This window comes from Alligator mississippiensis, chromosome 1, assembly GCF_030867095.1.
Source record: "Alligator mississippiensis isolate rAllMis1 chromosome 1, rAllMis1, whole genome shotgun sequence".
In the NCBI taxonomy this organism is placed as follows: domain Eukaryota; kingdom Metazoa; phylum Chordata; order Crocodylia; family Alligatoridae; genus Alligator; species Alligator mississippiensis.
The window spans coordinates 229,978,625-229,999,122 of NC_081824.1; the positions used below are offsets into that span (position 1 = coordinate 229,978,625).

At 46.9% G+C, this 20,498-nt stretch overlaps 1 protein-coding gene across 5 annotated transcripts in view; it reads right to left on the reverse strand.

The window, feature by feature from the left end:
- Window positions 1-20,498, reverse strand: part of SLC24A3 (solute carrier family 24 member 3) — a 452,298-nt gene that overhangs the window by 47,608 nt on the left and 384,192 nt on the right. For 4 of the 5 annotated variants that reach the window (XR_002091321.2, XM_019491034.2, XM_019491042.2 and 1 more), the window contains exons 9-14: window positions 17,687-17,740; window positions 15,025-15,170; window positions 6,308-6,468; window positions 5,503-5,779; window positions 3,676-3,842; window positions 1,222-1,336 (exon numbers count right to left, since the gene is read on the reverse strand). Coding sequence is in view for 4 of the 5 variants with exons in the window: in XM_019491034.2 (XP_019346579.2) it covers window positions 1,222-1,336; window positions 3,676-3,842; window positions 5,503-5,779; window positions 6,308-6,468; window positions 15,025-15,170; window positions 17,687-17,740 (920 nt within the window). In the remaining variant the exon portion in view is untranslated. The remainder of the gene's footprint in view (window positions 1-1,221; window positions 1,337-3,675; window positions 3,843-5,502; window positions 5,780-6,307; window positions 6,469-15,024; window positions 15,171-17,686; window positions 17,741-20,498) is intronic. The other variant, XM_019491036.2, reaches the window with a different exon arrangement.

The following is a 20,498-nucleotide window of genomic DNA, read 5'->3' on the forward strand; positions in this document are numbered from 1 at the left end:
CTGGTTGTCTAGAAAATCTGGACAGGGATGTGAGTATGCCTAAGGGGCTCAGAAGCCTGAGGACAAGTAGGCAGATGCCCCCATTTTTTACTGTTTAAAAATACCGCATGGTTTTCAAGCCAATCTCATAAGGTTTTTGAATGCTTTGTTCTGACAATGCTGTTGAAACATTCTCCAGGTTTTCAGCAATGATCTTTGAAGTCTCATGTGACAGCAAGTTAGCTTGTGCAATCTTTTGTTCCCTCTGTGAAGACTGTATGCCAACTCAGCATTGACTCTGCTGCTCCTTTGGACCTGGGGATGTGGTTCAGCATCCATGCTTAAGCTTGCCTACTTGACATCAGCCTCCTCCTCCCATATTAGCAGGAACTATCACAAGACTTCAGGGGCCAGTTCCTCAGTGGGTGTAAATGCCCATAGCAGTATTTACACCAGCTGAAGACCTGCCCCTAGAGATGTAAGAACCTGACCAGAATAGAAGAATAGAGGCTTTCTACCTTTTGTGCCATATTTCTCCATCTATTCCATGCCATTCTTAAAGCATGGTTATGCAAACCAACTACACTGCCCAAATCATCATAGGCATTCAAAGATGGCAATGCTTTCAAAGAAAAGACCTCATTACAGACCTGCTGGATTCTCATTTCAAACTCTTACAAATACGAGTGCCACTGCAGAACCTGAGCAGCAGGTACACTACAAACACCCCCGTTTCCACGTGGACAACTAACGGGGAGTTGGGAAGTCCTGGTATCTTCTTCAATCCTATCCCACTTTCCCAATCTTGGATCTTTTGAGATAGCATTATATGGGCGCTTCTGGTTAAAGTAAGCAGCAGGAGGATTTCTGATGCTCTTTCACATCACCCTTTTTATTAGAAAAGCTTTTCTGAAGGTCCATTGGGAGCTATTAAATAAAACAGTCAGAGATGTTTCCTCAGAAATCCCTAAATCAAGGACGATTGATGCCAGGGAGGGTATGACAGTGGATAGATCACTCTAGACATACCCTGTTCATGTACTCTTTCTCTAAAGCACCTACTACTTGCTCACTATTGCAGTCAGCTTATTGGGTTAGATAGACCGCTGGTCTGACCCAGTTTGGCACTTCTTATAGTATGTCCAGGTATCACTTGTACCTCCTTAAAAGACACTGAATACATAAAAGATGACTTTGCAATGCATTGACACCCATGTTCGCTGATATACAAGGTGAGCTTACCTTGTCTGGCTACTATAAGGCTTGCCATACAGTCTGGCACGCTGGTTCCAGCTGCCAGGAACGTGATGCCCATGATCACATCTGGAATACCCAGTGTGTAGCCAATTATTGTCACCTAGGGAAATAAACAGAACTGTCAAAGTACTTATATTCACTAAAAAAAACCTGCCTCTATATTGCTTTAGGGCAGTGTCTATAACAAGGTTTGGTGCTCTAATTAAAGTGGTGCCCACAGCTTTCATGTATTCAGCATCCCACACTTCAAAATGGTGGCGGGGGTGCTTTAACTAAAGGTTGTTCGACAAGCGTTAGTTAAAGCCCCTTCACCACCATTTTGAAGCATGGAGGCACTGATGCATGAGACACGGATGCTGCTGGAGTGCACTACTTAGCACACTCCAGCAGGCATGATTAATTGAGTCTGCTCCAACGCGCTGGGATTCCAGAACGTCAGAACAGTGTTCCCGCATGGTTACAGGCACCCTTCATTTCTTTGTTCCTCTCTCTTCCCAGCTACCTTTTCTTGGTTTTGTCTTGCAAGCTAGGAAGGGAACTCTCCCCATCTATACGTTGGTTACAGCACCTGGCACAATCAGGCCTTGATCTTGGCTGAGGGCTCCAGGAATTATTACAGTACAAACCATAGCTAAATAACTAAGCAAAAGATAAATATAAGCTCACTGCATTCCTGGGGTTATCATCAAGTCACTGCATGCAACTGTGCAACTTCAGTGCTTTCAATATGCATATCATAAATTATTAGAATTTTGTGAATTGCTATGCTTTATGGAATAGAAGATGACCTTGCTTAAACGTATGGCAATGAAATTAAGCTACAAGCTATAAACCAGCAAGGAGTGCAAGGAGTGAAGTGAAAAGTTTGATTCTGGATTATGTCTGATTTTTCCACACACTCCATATTCCATTGGAAATCTGAGCCATGTGTTAGAAGCAATATAGTGAGCCTCTGGTTTATGGTATCCCAGCTATAAAAAGTTTGGATAGATGCTTCTTAAAAACACCTCATCTTTTTGCAAATGAAAACCAAAGGGAATAGTCACTTTTCCCCACTGTTTAGAGAATTAGGGCTTTAGCCAGATTTGTGTTTGTTTTGAAGGGAGAAAAACAAAACAAAACAAAACAACCCCCCAACATCAGTCACTCATTCCACCTGGAATTAACTGCGTGTGGAACTGAAGATATTTTTGCCCTTCCAATATCCAGTGAGGAATACCGGCTCAGATTCTTTAGGTCTAGGTTAGATGTATGCTTGTGATTCTAAAATCCTAGGGTGAAATAGAGTAAGAGGTCATAGGTTCGCTAATAAATGCTTAGGCTCAAGGCCAAGTTTTCCCTCAAAACACCTCTCTGTACCCAAAACTACATGACGGCCTGACTTCACTCAACAGAAAGAAACATGATCTATGCTGTGTTATTAGTATTATCTTAAGTGGGACTGCAGGGATATTATCACCTATCCAGCCATCTGATGAGGTCTGCAGCAAGCTTAGGTGCTTAATGAACCAACAAGCACACAAGACTCTTCTTGCCAATAAACAGGCCAATTATATTTGGATTTGTTCTGGTTCATTTTTATCTTCAACCACTTGGATAACAAGCTAGAGATAGATTAAGTTCCTGCTGAGAAAAGCAGGAGCATAGCAAACCCAGCCAGCCAGAAGGCTAAGGTTCATGGCTCAGCTTGTGCAGTATTTGAGTGATAGCACTGAAGAGCCCTGCCTCTCAAAGTTGCTTCCTCTACAGAGGGAAAAGACATGAGCTGGGGTGGTAGGGACACTAAGGAACATGGCTGATAGCCCAAAGGCTGTAAGTTTGAGGCCGTAGCAGAAGCACTTATGGCATGGGCCTGACAGATTCTAATGAATCCGTGCATTTTGCTAAATTCCTTGTCATAAGGACAAGAAGGGAAAAAGAGAGAAAGCAGATAAAAGGTCCAGTTCTCACTGGCTCCAATGAAATCAGTGGAATTTGGCTTCAGTAGTGTTAAGTTTTCATCCTGTCACTGTCAGGGGCAAAGGTCCACCCAACCCATTGGGACAGTATGGTTAAAGCTCACAAGTTTTTATAGACTACAGCACAAGGGAATGATGTGGAAGCATTGCATCCAGCTGCTTGAATAACCATGTACCATTTTACACCTGGGTGTCAACTGGAGATGGTCCCTGGAATGAGTCTAACACACGCCTTGAGCTCATGCCTCTGGAGCCAAAGGAAGACACTTTACTGCTCTATCACTGCACTCCCAGCCTGTCAGTGTAAAGAAGCTTTAATGTAAATAAAATGTAAAGGTTTACCTTCAATGTTAATGTAAAGATTCTATTAGGAAACTTAGGGAAGCAAGACTTGATCCCAAGCTCCCTGACACCAATGGGAAGTGGCGTTTGAAGCCAACAGACTTCTGCTCAAGCAAGACCCATCTTGCTTGATACATACCATCCACACCATCACATAGGAAAAGGCTGCGATCCAGAGGGTGGAGGAAGCAAAGGTAATCATGAACCATTTCTCCAGGTGGGGTTTGTTGCAGTTGGGCACGGTGAAATACAGCAGAAAACAGAGTGGCCAGGTGAACAGCCACTTCAGGATTTCAACTTTGCCAGCTGGAAAAAGAAAAGAAAAGGGAAAATGGTAATTTCCCACCCGAGCTGGTATCCCATTGAGCTGGGCAATAAGCAAAGGGGAAATGTATGCTGAAGCAGACAGCAAGAGCCCAAGGCAAGGGTGATAAGCAGTGGTCACAGCACACCAGGTACCTAGCTGTTATTAAGTTTCACAGCAGAGAACAGGCTTAGGGAGGAGTCTGAGGTGGTGACATGGTTCACGGGGCCTCTTGATAGTATCCTGAGAACATCACTTCTCTGCTTAAGCACCACCTGTGACAGCTGCAACCAGGCCTTGATGGTCTTTCCTGGGAAAGTGCTGGGGAAGTGGCAGAAGCAGGTCCTTTAAGGGGCTGTTTATTCCAGTTAATCCATAACACTACAGGTTTCTCCCACTAGAGGGTTGCCACCCATCAGTTTCCCTGGATTCCCTGAAGCAGCAGGCCTAGCATGTGGTGAATGAAGAGGGCAAAGGAGGTAATTTTTTTTGCATATCCACTGTCCCATTTGTTGTAACAGTCTATTGTGGCCAGTCCTGTGAAGCAATATGCCTCACAAGCTGTGTGATTTGTTTTTCAGGACAGAAATTTTAAAGAGATTGGAAAAAAGGGACTGAGAGACTCTGCCCAAAAATAAATAGGACATGCATTTTCTGTAAGATCCCTTTACACTACCAGAAGCAGGTAAAGGTGCTATCACATAAAAGGGAATCAGGTCCTAACATAACAAAAAATGGGCCGAAGTCTCATGTATGCCATGTTCTCTTTACACATCTTCAATAGCATGAAGGAGACTTAACACATGAGTGAATCATATTCACACCGACTTTATGGCTGACAGAGTGCATAAAGAGGATAGAGGGAGGGTCCACCATAGGCACAATGTGTACTTGTTTACTCTGCTGTAAAGTAACTGTAAAATGCCAGCAGTTGGACTGTTTCTAAGGGTTCCCAATGGAACAGGCGGCTGCATCCACACTAGGAATAAAAGATGTGTTCCTATCTCAGGTCAGCTTACCTGTGAAAATTAGCAGGAAGCAAAAAAGGTATTTTTTCTATGATTTTCATACAAGTTAGCAAACTAAGGGAAAGGTTATGGATGAATGTAGGTTTTACCTCAATCTGATGACTCATGTTTGCACTATCGCTGTCTTGTCTTTCCTTGGATTTTACTACGCATTAGGTAACTTGAAGTAAGCACACACCTTGTTTTCCTAACCAAGTTGAGGTCTGGGTGCAGGCAGCAGTTAAGAAGCCTAACGGGGTACTGTCTCATGATACCAGAACAGGTTACCCAGAGAGGTGGTGGAATCTCCATCCCTGGAGGTTTTTAAGACCCATCTGGACAAAGCTTTGGCTGGGATGATTTACTTGGGGATGGTCCTGCTTTGAGCAGGGGGTTAAACTAAATGACCTCCTAAGGTCCCTTCCAACCCTAATTTTCTATGATTCCGTGATTCTCTCTTTATATCCATCTGTCAAAAGGGGCACTATTTATTTAACCAGCTTGAGACATCTATGATTATGAATTAAAGTAGTATGTTCAGAATGATGTGGTTTTTAGAGCAGCAGCTGTAGTTTACATGCAGCTGTGGTGCTATCTGGCATTTCAGGAATAGCTTGCATTATTCAGAACACAGAAAGTTCAGGGAGCTTCTTACACGGTGGGTCAAAAGGAGTGTAAGGTCCATCATTGTCATCATCATCATCCTCTTCCTCTTCCTCCTCATCGTTCTCATTGTTCTCATTGTCCTCATTCTCATTCTCTGTCTCGTTCCCAGCCTCAGCTACATCCTCATCTCTTCGGGTCCCATTCACTCCCCGCTCAGCAGAGTTGCTGGGACCTGTGCCATTCTCAATGACGTGCTTGATAGGAATTTTGATAGCCACTTCTGATTCCCCATTGGTGTAGGCCCTGCTGTTTATCAGCCTTTGCCTCTGCAAGAAGAGTTACAGATTCTCAGTGAAAAGATTTCTGAAGCTCTGCAAAACTTTGTAAAAACCAGTTTTAAAAAAGAAAAATTCAAATCCTGAGTCAATGTAAATTGGCAGGGGTGGCAAGGTAATGTCAGTCTGGGAAATGAAAGCCTGAGTATGATGTATTTACATAGAGACCATGAGTCAGATTATGATCCGAGTTACACTGGCATAAATTCAGATTAACTGGGAAGTCAGTAGACTCACAGTATTGTGAAACCCATGTGAAATCAGTCAGATCAGCACTGTCTCCAAGGGGAATAATGGACACCTCCCCGTCCCTCGTCCATGGCTATTTATCCCCCCTCCAGGGATAAATATCAAGGGATGGCTTAAGAGTACCCTTGGACAGTGGGAAGGAAGGTGGAAAAACTCTACCACAGGCAGAGAGAAGCCCTTTGGTTCCTGCTCAGTCTGAACATAGCTGAGGGAGCAGATGACCTCAGGATAGAGGCAGACCCAGTATGAAGAGCAAGATGTAACACCTACCTCGTTGATCAACATGCGGCTGGCCATGGAGAGGCGGGTTTTGGGAGGAAAGTGGCTGGTTATCATTATCCGGAGTCCAGCCTCAGAGAAGGAGAGCTGGTGTGGATAGGCAGAGAGCAGTTCATCCACCATAATCACTGAGGCTTTACGATGGAAATTCCCTGAGGAGAATTGTTAGAGAAAAGGGTGAGATAATCAGCTGACAGGTTAGGCTTCCCCTCTGACAGCAATACTGGGGCAGGGTTCCACATCCTCACTCCCTTAAAAAGTAGTGGCCTGAACAGTTAGTTTTGCATTAGACCTAGGGAAGTCAGACTCTCCAAACCACCCTGTAAGAGAGGGACCATCCCTGCTCAACTCCCCACGTCCCACAGGCCTGTGAACTAGTTGCTGTAAGAGAGATGATCGCTATTTGATCAGCTTCTCCCTCCACTCTGCTTGGCTCCTGAAAACTTTAACTCTATGAACCACACAGATGAATTTCATGGGCCCCTGGGAAAGCTGCAACTTCAGATCCCTCTCCTTACAAAGAAGCTACACGATTTCAAAATAGATCTCAGTCGGGTCTCTGATTCAAGTTCCTTATTGTAGAATCAAAACTATTCTCAGAATTTCCTCATACAGCAACTAACACAATGATTACAGTTTCAAAAGTAGTCATCCCACTGAGACGTACACCATATAGTTTCTGTTCTTCTGTTCAGAATCATACTGAGAGCATCTACATGTGCACCTGACCGCACAGTTATTACTGTGCCATTATTTGGTACTAAATGACTGTGCAGTAACCACCATTACTGTGCAGTCCCAGAGGCGCATGGGTCATTTCTGACCCTACTGCGCAGTAGCAATGAGCTCATTGCTACTGTGCAGTAGAATCAGCGTCTCGGTCTGTGCCTGCTGACTCTATGTTACCGTAGCAATGAGCTACATCACTGTAGCTTGTCACTACGGTGATGTAGCATCTTGTGTAGATGTGGCTGCTGTTCATCAAATTGGGTTCAGGAAGGAAATGTTCCCACAGGTCAGACTGGCACAAACTTTGGGAGGGTTTGCCTTCTGCTGTAGCGTGGGGTATGGTCCTTTTCCTAGGATGATACTCCTAGGATCACCATAAACTACTGCTTACAAAAGCTTATGCATCTCTGATTTAGTTAGTCTATAAGGTGCTTTCTGCCTGACTTCAGACTAACATGGCTAACTACCTCTTGCTGCTTGACTGAGTGACTAGAGGAAAAAGACATGCTTGCTCACTCCCCTTTAAGTATGGTCCATGTGGGGGGCCAAATCCTAAGCCCACTGAACTCAACTGTTTCAGAAGCCCTTTGGAGCAGGGACTATCTTTTTTGTTTTGTTTGTACAGAGCCTAGTGCCATGGGTACTGACCCATGTCTAGGGGTCCCAGGTGCTGCCACAACACAAATTATGAGCAACTATTTTTGTTATTATTAGATTGTTATTACCTCAAGGACCAACAGCCCTAATGCCCTAAAAGGTATTTATAGTCATACAAACCCAAAATGGCTAAACAGTTTTTGCTTGCAAGTGGTAACAGATGGACCTTATAATTTGTAAGGAAACTTAGATGTGCTTCTTGAGGGAGCTACAAGTTTATATTTGGCCTGGTGGGAACCATTTCAGAGACTTCACTAGTGCTATCAACTCCACCCTGATAGCCCCAGACTCATTACACAATACATTGGCTAGATGCTCATGGGTGTTACTTTCTAGTGTAATTAATAAGAAATCACGGGGCAGGGAGGCCCGAGTGAGGGAGATTCCTTGCCCTCCATCAATGCTGACCTTGTGAAGGAACACCTTGAGAGGCTGGACACCTTCAAGTCAGCAGGCCCTGACAATCTATACCCCAGGGTACTCACAGAGCTGGCTAGCACGGAGCTGGCTAGCCCAGCCCCTGGCACAGATCTTCAAGAACTCCTAGCGCTCTGATGAAGTGCCCAAAGATTGGAAGAAGGACAATGTGGTGCCCATCTTCAAGGAAGGGAGGAAAGTGGATCCAGCAAACTACAGGCCCATCAGCCTGACCTCTATCCCAGGGAAAGTCTTAGAAAAGATTATCAAAGAGGCCATCCTTAAAGGACTCGCCGATGGCAACATCCTGAGGGATAGCCAGGATGGGTTTGTTGTGGGTAGGTCTTGCTTGGTCAATCTTATTTCCTTTTATGACCAGGTGAGCTATCACCTGGACAAGGGAGAGGAGATTGATGTCGTATGTCTTGACTTTAAAAAAGCCTTCGATCTGGTATCCCATGACCACCTCTTGGCGAAACTGGCCAACTGCGGCCTTGGGTCCACCACGATCTGCTGGCTGGGGAATCGGCTTCGTGATCAGACCCAGAGGGTGGTGGTTGAAGAAAGTCAATCATCGTGGTGCCCTGTGACCAGTGGGGTCCCTCAAGCCTCTGTCCTTGGACCCATATTGTTCAACATCTTTATTAATGATGTGGACATTGGAGTCGGAAGCAGACTGGCCAAGTTTGCCGATGATACCAAAGTCTGGGATAAAGCATCCACACCTGAGGACAAGAGGGTGATCCAGGCTGACCTTGACAGGCTCATGAAGTGGGCAGACGAGAACCTGATGGTGTTTATCACTGAAAAATGCAAGGTTCTCCACCTTGGGAGGAAAAACTTGCAGCATCCTTATAGGCTTGGCAGTGCTATCCTGGCTAGCACTACGGATGAAAGGGACTTTGGGGGTCATCACTGACCACAAGATGAACATGGGCCTTCAATGTGATGCTGTGGCTAGTAAAGTGAGCAAAACGCTGGCTTGCACCCATAGAAGCTTCTCAAGCAAATCCCGGGACGTCATTCTCCCATTGCACTTGGTCTTGGTGAGGCCACAGCTGGAGTACTGTGTCCAGTTTTGGGCTCCATAATTCAAAAAGGATGTGGAGAAGCTTGAGAGAGTGCAGAGAAGAGCCACGCGCATGATCAGAGGTCAGGAAAACCGACCTTACAACGACAGGCTGAGAGCTATGGGACTCTTCAGCCTGGAAAAGCGCAGGCTCAGGGGTGATCTGATGACCACCTATAAGTTTATAAGGGGTGTCCAGCAGGATCTGGGGGAACGTCTGTTCACCAGAGTGCCCCAAGGCATGACGAGGTCGAGCAGCTATAAACTACTGCAAGACCGTTTCAGGCTGGACATAAGGAAGACTTTCTTTACTGTTCGAGCCCCCAAAGTCTGGAATAGCCTGCCATCAGATGTGGTTCAAGCACCTACTTTGAACGCCTTCAAGAGAAAATTGGATGTTTAAATTGCTGGGATCCTATGACCCCAGCTGACTTCCTGTCCCTGGGGCAGGGGCCTGGACTCGATGATCTTCCGAGGTCTCTTCCAGCCCAAATGTCTATGAAATCTATGAAATAAGTGCTCTGAAAAATACTCCATGCAGATCAAAATGTAATCTCTCCTTCCCCTTTTTGATTCTCTTACTCCTAAGTGCCCAGAAAAGTGAAGGCTCAGCTAGTGGGCTCCTACAACATAACTGGGCTTCAGTGGGTAAAAAAACCCCCAGGAATATAGGACTGGAAATGAACACCTGGGTTATTGAGTCCAGCCCTCTGCAATTCCAGGTGACTACATGATGGACACTAAGTCAACTAAGTCCAAGAAGTCCACAAGAACAGCCACTCCTTTGCCCTGATCTACCATGCACACTGCAGACCACAGAGAACACTCTAACACTTCGTAATCAAAAGGCCTCAAAAATTGCAATGTGCTTCAGAAAGATAAAGCAGGAGAGACTGAGGAAGCTGCCTATACATTGGACCCCAGCAATGGTTTCTGGGTTGGATTCATTAGGTAAAATATCTCCTGATGTTCTTGGGAAGTAGGTCATGACCCACACAACAAAAGAAGGCAACCTCCCCCTCCTCATAGCCCCTGCCAATTTGACTTGAGGGAAAATAACTCCCTTACTCCAAATCTGGCTGTCTACCATTCTGTGTTCACTCATGCTCCATGTTAGTGCCTAAAACAATACTGGAGATATACATTATGTAATTTTGAAGCTGTTAGTGGCCAACTGCCGGATAAATATTGGAGCAGCTCTCCCAATACTGAAGCAACCTCACAGTTTTGCTTTACTCAGTTTGTTTGAGTTACCACAAAGTTTCAAAACAAAATGAAACAATTACCTAGCATTGAGAAATATCACACAAAGAGGAATTATCTGTGGAAAAGTGTGTGTAAGCTGAAAGTATGACAGGAACAGCATTTTTCATGTGAGTAATCCTGTGGGCAGTGGGCAACTTGAATGACTAAGGGTCGATGCACACTAGATGTTTACTGACACAACTGAACTGGAAATGGATGTGACTTTTTAGCACTACAATTATGCTGGGAAAAGCCTCAGTGTAAACACAGTTGTACCAGTAAACAGTACTTCCATGAACCAGAATGAACTGTATTGGCAAAAGCTTTCCTTTCTATTTAGCAATAGAAGGGTAGAATGGTTGGAACAATGTCATGTTAGTGACTCTATGATTCCCCTGTCTATATATTGAGCTGCTCACAGTTGCTGAATTAAGTCACTTTGGGTGTTTATACACATGCTTTAAGAGGCGGGGGGAACTGACACTTTAATTAGTGCAGCTCTGAGAGCCACTTCAATTAAAGTGCCCAGAGCATCACATGTATCAGCATCCCTGTGCTGAAAAATGGTGGAGGCGCTTTAACTGAAGTTCATCCAACAAGCTTTAGTTAAAGCACCCCCACCAGTGGTGACATGTGGGGGGTGCATGTGCACCCCCTGAGAGAGTGGGTGCACCCCCCGACCATCCACACTTGCAACTTAGGTGATGGGTGGGGGGGAGTAAGCGGGAGTGCTGGTGCCCTCCCTGCAAGCACCAGCTGATCACTGCAGCCGCTCCCAGAAGCTGGGATAGGCTGCGGGAGTCCTGCTGTTCGGCAGGATCAGCCGTGAGGGGACCCTCCCCCCAGTCAATGGGACTGGTTGCAGGGGGGGCACATGCCCCCCCGACTAAGGTGGCACCAGTTGCCCATGGCCTCCACAGCCATTTTTCAGTGCAGGGACACTGATGCACGTGACACTGGAGTCTGTTGGAATGCAGTAATTACTACACTCCAGCAGACTTGATTAATCAAGTCTGCTCCAATGTGCTGTAATTACAGTGCACTGGAGCAACCTTGATACACAAATATAGGCACCCTTCATGTCTTCCCATTCTGTTGGTTTGTGGGTGTATTTTTTTTTTCCTGAATGGTTCATTAAGGCTCAGGAAGCAAGACTGTTTCAGACAAAATATAGGCCTTGCTTAGATGAGAAAACTGCAATGATTTAACCTAAGGTGTAAATTTAAACTGACTGCATTAAATTACTCACTTTTTTGATTTAGCTTAAGTAAACTGGACACAGGTTTAAATGAGACCATTATCCACTAAGGATATATACCTATGTGCTTAAGTTATGGGGGCATAAGTTAGGTTGGGAATTGAAAACACTTCAATAATCCAATTTTTATTGCCCATATAGACACTCTTACTCTGGCTTAAGCGTGGCCCTTTGTCCAGTGTTGTTTATGTCATTATGGAAGTGGATTAAAACAGTGGTGCCTAACTCATCCAGTCCTGCAGGACTGGTTTGTGGGCTAGATATGGTATGTGGGGTTGGTTCATGGGCCAGATCTGGCATGCTGAGCTGGTCTGTGGGCAAGATCTGCAGTGCAGAGCTATAACATCTGGCCTTTGAGGCTCCAAAGAGGTCTGGGAATTTGGTGGTTGGGGCCATATCTTGATCATCCCTAAATTAAAATAAACTAAACATATGGCTCTCTTCATCTGGAATAAGAGTGTCCACATGTGGGAGTTATACTAGTATAGTCTGGCTTCATAGGAATCTATGATTCTATAAACTTGGAAATATCTTCCATGTTGATGGGTCCTGAACTGAAGCCAGAGTTCCCGTACAAGGGATGCCCTAGTAGGAAGACTTCTTGATTGACTGAATTATTAATGAACATACTGGGTGAGTCTACACGAGATGCTTTACTGTGCAGTAGAACTAATTACTGCACAGTAAGTGTCCATGTCTACATGTGCAGACACTGCTCAGTAATTGGCTCTAATTGTGAGTAAATTTGCTACCTGCAAATGCAAGTAGCAAATTTCCCCAAGATTACTTACTACTCAGTAGTGCACATGTAGACACCTGACTGGGAACAAATGTTCTTCTGACCAGCCAGGCAGCAGGGGCAGGAAATAGCTGCCTGCCCCCGGATCCCAGCAAAATAAGCATTAAATTTTTTCTTGAAGGTGTTCAATGTAGGTGCTTGAACCACCTCCGATGGCAGGCTATTCCAGACTTTGGGGGCTTGGACAGTAAAGAAATTCTTCCTTATGTCCAGCCTGAAACGGTCTTGCAGTAGTTTATAACCGTTTGACCTCATCAGCCCTTGGGGTGCTCTGGTGAACAGACGTTCCCCCGGATACTGGTGTTCACCCCTGATAAACTTATAGGTGGCCATCAGATCACCCCTGAGCCTGCGCTTTTCCAGGCTAAAGAGTCCCATAGCTCTCAGCCAGTCGTTGTAAGATCTGTTTTCCTGACCTCTGATCATGCGTGTGGCTCTCCTCTGGACTCTCTCAAGCTTCTCCACATCCTTTTTGAATTGTGGAGCCCAAAACTGGATGCAGTACTCCAGCTGTGGCCTCACCAAGGCCGAGTACAAGGGGAGAATGATGTCCCGGGAGTTGCTTGCGAAGCATCTATGGTTGCAAGCTGTCATTTTGCTCACTTTACTAGCCTCAGCATCACATTGAAGGCCCATGTTCATCCTGTGGTCAGTGATGACCCCCAAGTCTGTTTCTTCCGTAGCGCTAGACAGCGTAGCACTGCCAAGCCTATAAAGATGCTGCAGGCTTTTCCTCCCAAGGTGGAGAACCTTGCATTTTTCAGTGTTAAACACCATCAGGTTCTTGTCTGCCCATTTGCTAAGCCTGTCCAAGTCAGCCTGGATCGCCCTCCTGTCTTCACGTGTGGATGCTTTGCCCCAAAGTTTCGTGTCATCGGCGAACTTGGCCAGTCTGCTTCCGACTCCAATGTCCACATCATTAATGAAGATGTTGAACAATATGGGTCCAAGGACAGAGCCTTGGGAGACCCCACTGGTCACAGGGCACCATGAGAATTGACTTCCATCTATTACCACCCTCTGGGTCTGACCATGGAGCCAATTTCCCAGCCAGCGGATCGTGGTGGACCCAAGGCTACAATTGGCTAGTTTTGCTAAGAGGTGATCATGGGAAACCAGATCGAACGCTTTTTTGAAGTCAAGATATATAACATCAATCTCCTCTCCCTTGTCCAGGTGATAGGTCACCTGGTCATAAAAAGAAATAAGATTGGTCAGGCAAGACCTACCCGCAACAAACCTGTGCTGGCTATCCCTTAGGAGGTTGGTGTCAGCCAGTCCATTAAGGATGGCCTCTTTAATAAACTTTTCTAAGACCTTCCCTGGGATAGAAGTCAGGCTGATGGGCCTATAATTTGCCGGATCCACTTTCCTTCCTTTCTTGAAGATAGGCACCACATTGGCCTTCTTCCAGTCTTTGGGCACTTCACCAGAGCACCAGGAGTTCTTGAAGATCTGTGCCAGGGGCTGGGCTATGATGCTCGCCAGCTCCCTGAGTACCCTGGGGTGTAGATTGTCAGGGCCAGCTGACTTGAAGGTATCCAGCTTCTCAAGGTGTTCCTTCATGAGGTCAGCATTGATAGAGGGCAGGGGATCTCCCTCACCCAGACCTCCCTGTCCTGTAGTGGGCATGGGCGTCCCATGGGACTGATGAAAGACCGATGCAAAGTACCCATTTAATAGGTTGGCTTTTTCCTGGGTGTCAGTTGTCCCATCTGGTTTAGAAGGGGTCCAATGTTGCCTTTGCTTTTCCTCCAGCTCCCCACATATCTGAAAAAGGACTTTTTATTGTCTTTGATACTCGAAGCTAGTTGGAGTTCAGTTGCAGCCTTGGCTTTCCTAGTTTGTTCCCTGCAGGACCGGACCAGTGCAGAATATTCCTCCTTGGAGGTAACTCCCATCCTCCATCCTTTGTGGGCTTTTCTTTTTAGCCTCAGGTCTGCTAGATCCCTGGAGAGCCAGGGGGGCTGCTGTGCCCTCTTGCTGCCTTTCCTCCGAGATGGAATAGAATTAGCTTACGCATTGAGGATTGCTCCCTTGAGGAGCAACCACTCTTCCTGAACTCCCTTCCCCCTGGGGTCATGGTTCCTTAGGACCTCACTGACAAGCCTCCTGAGCTTGTCAAAGTCAGCTTTTCCTGTTGCCATGCATTTGTACACACTCTCTTTCTCTGCTGATCCCTGAGTGGCTCCATCAGGAATCTGGAACAACATTTTTTTGTAGGTGTGTGCACTCTCTCCTGGGAGTGTGTCACTGCACACACTGTGCCAGCAAACAGTATCCTACACAAGAAATGTAGGGTCAGGGAAGCATTCTCCCTAGGGGAGAACACACACAGCTGAAAACAGACCTGCACCCACTGCAGCTATACTGCCATCTGGTGGTCTGGGTTCCAAACAAACTACTTGTTCTCCATGTACAGAACTTTACTCCTCTTCATCTCAATTCCTAATGACACAGGAGATGCTCACATCTCAGTTTGCTACCTGATGTAAGAGTTATTCGGAATAATACAAGCAAGTAGTGTGACTTACTGGAACAGTTACCTTTCTTTAGTAATACCACTGTAGCATCACAATTGCTGTTATCATCCATTTCTGTATTGTTTGCTAGTCCATTCACCATATTCGTGGCATTTTTTGTCTTCCTTTCAAAACAGTGATGTATGCAGGAATTGAACCTATGTACACAAAACAAACTTCAGCTGTATTTCTGGGCCCTTCATGTAATTTGCTAGACAAACTTTCTTTTTCTTGGTGTAGACCATGTGGGATCAACTGTGCATTTTAGAGAGGAAGCTTCTGATGGAACCACAAAACTCTAACTAAACAGCATGAAAAACAATCTCCATGTCTTCAAAAGGCTGCTAAATATTATATATTTATATGATCCAGGATGATAAAACAATGTCACTCAGTGTCTTTAAACTCTTTCATGAAAAATAATTTTGTCTTTCAGTTTTCAGTAATTTGTTCCAAGGGTGTTAAAGTCACCTGGGCTCCTGGCCTGTATCTGGACTTGCCCCTGCTCATCCTGCTCCTCTAGGAGCCCTGAAGGCTGGGTGAAACAGCTCAATGAGCCATATCTTTGACACCTCTGATCTATCCAGTTCTAAGCATGGGTGGCTTTTTACTAATCACTGCTCTAAGGATGTTTTATCCTGGGGGCTGCTCAAATTAGTCTTTGACCCTCTCCAAATACCACTCCAATCCCCTTCCTCTCCCTAATCTGCCACTCTGCTTTCTGCTCCCAGCCCTGTTCTCCCTGTCTGAACTGCTGCTCTACTCTCTGCTTCTTTCCCAATGCTCCTTGCACGATTTGCTGTTTGCTTTCTCTCCTATCTGCTGCTGTGCTGACTGTCCCTGCCCTGATCTGCCATGTGCCCCACACAGAGACTGTTTGTGCCATTTGTGGCAACCGTGCCACAGTTTGGCCACTCTCATTTAATCCAATGACTATTGCATGTAACATACGCAGAAGGAGGGAGAGTAATCCCATCTCCCCCTACTATAGCCATCAGGCTGTAGGGTTGGGCACTGCCTTGTTCTTTCTCTGCCCCGTGAATCTTGAATTCTTTCCTGTAGAGAAGAACACCTGGAAGGGGAGAGACTGAGACAAGCCTATAGACTTGGGGTGGTATTCATCTGGGAGATCTGGGTTCTAGTCTCTGTTAGGAATATAGATTTGAATTTCCTCAGGCCAAGGTTGGCCTAGCACCAAGGTCTCCCACTTCCTGAGTGAGGGCTTTAAGAGATGGATGACATGGGGACACCATCATTTCTCTTCTGACTGAATTCTAAAAGAAACTGGTGGCCACCATTATGTTTTGTGGGAAGCCCACTTGTGTCCATGCTGTGTGCTCTGAGAATGCTAAGTGGATTGAGCCCTTTAGAGGCCCACATAGGAACACCTCCTTTCTACATCCTGGCTGGACTTAGATGGGAGATAGGTGCAGAGCTGGTCAGCCCTGTCAAGAGTAAGGAGCTTATGCCCTTCACCCTTGGGGGACCTTCAGCTCACTAAGTAAAGGCACCTATGGATTTTAGGTGCCTCCAGGATAATGTGGCAGCTGAACTGTGGTTTCTGGGATTGCAGTTTTGGACTCAGGTGCCTACATTCTGTTTAAGTCCTACTTCAGGTGCCTCTCTTTCTGGATATGACAGGGAGGGGGCTTGGTATGCCTTACCAGTGAAATGGAGAAAACAGACTTGGATTAAGAGATCACTGCTGATGGAAGATAAATATCTGTCCTGATATGTATTTTAGGGGATTGTGTATATCTTTAAATGTTAAACCTGTTATTTGATGAGTTGAATTCATTAATAAGTAAAGTTAAAAAATAGAAAGAAAGAGAAATGTGGAAAACAGCCCTTCCCAGTCTTGCTGGGATGTTGCAAGGATAAGTCCTGGAAGGTCCTATCTGAGCTGGTCAGATACAGAAGCAAGGAGGGCTCTGCTGTATAGAAGCATAGTTGCAGTACAGAAGAGATGTCAAATATGTGGTCCATGGGCCAGATGCGGCCTGTTGAGCAGTATGATATGACCTTTGGGTTGCTGGACTGACCCTGTGTGTGAATGTGATGCATGGGCTGGATCCGGCACATGGGGATGGTCCTGGGTAAACGATGAATGCAATGTCCCACTAGACTGGCCCTGTGTGCTGCCAAAGCCAGTGTGCAGGGTCTGTCCAGAAGGTGCATATGCCACATGCCGGCCCCTAGTGCTGTATGCAGGATGCATGGCCAGTCCAGTCCCATGCACCATGTGCAGCAACTGCTGGCCTTGAGGCTTGTTGTGCACATGGTATGTAGGGCTGGCATGGGGCATGTGATACCTGTGGCACTCAGGCTGGACCCAGTTCTGGACACAGCACAGGGGGTCTGGAGTACAGGTTGCTGGCGGTGCCCTGGACCAACTCCCTTTGTGGCCTGTAGTGCCAGGTCTGGCTTGTGTGCCCCATGCCAGCCCTACATGCCACATGCACAGCGAGCACCAGGGCTGACATGTGCTGTATACAGTGTGTGGGCTAGACTTGGCATCACAGGTGCTGAACAGGAGGTCAGTCCCGGTCCAGCTGACAGATCAGTCCAGCATTGACACCCCTGCACCACAGAAACCCTGCTCTGCTTCCCACTGCTACTCTGGACAAATTCTGAAACCTCAGGCTGTACAGACGGAGGGCATCCACTGACTTACTTCATGATGATGATGTAGACGAAGTACATCAGTACTAGGACTAAGGACTCCCACCTGGGAAAAAAGGCACACAAGGAATGAGTTATAGCAGAGTAGAAGGAACAGCCTGTCATCCCATTCTTCTGTCATGCCATAAACCCACAAGGAACTATTTGACCCACTGTGCATCTTAATGAGTGGAATGAGGGGGTGAAGAAGGTGGAACATAAAACATTGGTTTCTGGAGGCCCATTTTGTTCTTTCTCGGCTTAATATGTAATAAGAAGGCAGTTGCGCATTGACAACAATTTCAGATTCTCTGGAAGAGAGAATGTGAATGTGTGTGGGGAAATCATTTTACTCTCCCTTTGCATGGGTCTTAAGTGATGACACAAGGCATACAGTCAGGCCTGTAGCTGGTTGAAGGGTGTCACTGCTGAGAAAATGGTGCTGAACAACAGGCAACACCAAGTCCCTCCAGCTCCTCTCTCTTTCCACAAGGCTGCTTCATGTCAGGACTGACTATTAAAACTGCTAGTTAAATATTATTAATGTGTTTTGATTGCTTCTACAGCAAAATAAAAGACATGGAGTAAAACAACACAGTCCCTGGCTTTTGGCACTTCTTACACAGAGATGAACTGTGTCTTTCTCTTCTTTTTCTCTGACCAGACAGTTACATTTTTTGCAGCTCACTGACAAATCTTTAGCCCTGGTAGACAAACCTGTGACCAGCACCACAGTGCTTAAACAGTAGGACACACTGCTCCTTTCCTTTTTAGCAGCACTGTGAGTTTATGGTTGCCACGACTTTGTGCTGACTATTCTTTTTCTTTTGTTTTGGACACTCCAGCATTCTGCTTCCCCATTGACATGTTTTATTAAAAGGGTGCAGATGAGTGTAATTTGGCCTCAAATTTAATTTTAATTAGGAAAGCCCAAGCCTTTGAAAAATCTAACAGCTATAGATATGTTTTCGTGAAATTTAAAGTGTCTCAATGATAAACATTTAAAAAGAAAATAACTCCCTGCAATATTTGTAATTCAAACATGACAGGGAACATTTCATTGAAACTGGTAAGTAGCTGACTCTGAACAACTAATTCAATTGCTTAATGTTACTGTCCAGTCTGAATTGGGCAGAAAAAAAAATCAGGCCAACAGTTGACAGTAAATTACATTTTTAAAATGATTTCAGTTTTTCTGATCTATGGCATCATTTGTAGCATAAATAAAGGCATATATTTTAAATATGAATGTCACGGTGGGGTCCTCGCAGAGGGCCGTGATCTCCTTGAGGCCCTCTCACCGCGCTACTCCGGCCCGAGGGCACCCTCCATTCTCGCCCGCCACGTCTTGATCGAATATGTAATAGGGAGGCTGCCTTGTGTTTCCTCGGGCCTGTCAGCTCCTGGACCCCTCGTGGGTCTCCCCATACAATGGGCGTTACCCAAGCGCCCTAGCCTTATGGGCTATGCGTGGCTCCTACCAGCCCCTAATACCACGCCCCAAGCCTCGCAGATGTAATGGACGTTGTTCGGTCTATACGCCCGCTTCCCGGGCCTCCTCTCTCATGCCCAGCCTCTTGCTGGGACTCTCGCCTGGCCCACTCTGGGCCTCCCCTGCCGGTGTGGTTCCACTCTGGGACTCTCCAGCGGGCCTCCGGTCCTATGGGCCAACCGCACGGATACCCTCCCTGACTCTGGCTCCCTGCGCTGCTACTCCCCGTCTTCTCAGGGGCAACCGCAGCGCCCTGCCTTGGTCTGAGGGGGATTGCCGCACTAGCCTGCGGCCGGGCTCACTATGCCCGTGCGCCCACACTGGGCTACTCAATAACGTACAAGGGCGTTCCCCCTCTCTGGGGGCTCGCCGCGCCCACACTGGGCCACTCAATAACGTACAAGGGCGTTCCCCCTCTCTGGGGGCTCGCCGCGCCCACACTGGGCCACTCAATAACGTACAAGGGCGTTCCCCCTCTCTGGGGGCTCGCCGCGCCCAGACTGGGCCACTCAATAACATACAATGGCGTTCCCCCCTCTCTGGGGCTCACCGCACCCACACTGGGCTCCTCAGTAATACCGCCCCTTTCCTGGGGCCGGGGGCTATGTTCCCCCACACGCAATCCGGGGTCTAGGTCCCCGTCCGCAACCTACGGGTTGTGCCCGCGACCCACTGGCCACGCTCCTCGCCGCCAGCTGCTCACGCAGTGGCGTGCGAGCTGCGCCTTCGGGGTCTATGTTCCCCCACACGCAATCTGGGGTCCCCGTCTGCAACCTACGGGTTGCGCCCGCGACCCACTGGCCGCGCTCCTCGCCGCCAGTTGCTCATGCACTGGCGTGCGAGTAATTGAGGCCTCCTCCAACCCCTACAGCCTCGCCCAAGCCTCCGGGTGTAATATACAGAGCCAAACGTAAACTAGAGCCTCCTGGCTATAACACAAACCTAAAGCTCCCTGGCTAAACCATAGTGCCCATCCTCCAGGGCTATCACGAGCTGTACTTGCCCATCGGGCTTCTCCCCATATCTTGGCTGAGGGAGCTCCTGCCTCTCTGGCTGCTGGCAGAGAACTGCCAGCCTGGCTTCAGCCCTGAGCTTTATAAGGGCCAGGCCCTGCCCCCTACAGGCAGCTGGCTCCGCTTGGTTGCTCCGGCAACCCGCAGCTGCGCTCATTACCTAAGCCAGCCTCAGCTGGGCTCGTTATGTCAGGCCAGGGCTCTCTCTCCCTGGCAGTTTCTCCTCTCTTAGGAGCAGGCACTAAGGTGCCCTGCGACAATGAATTTTAACTAGAAGGTGTCCCTTTAATATTATATTGGAGATTCTTTGCTAGCCCATA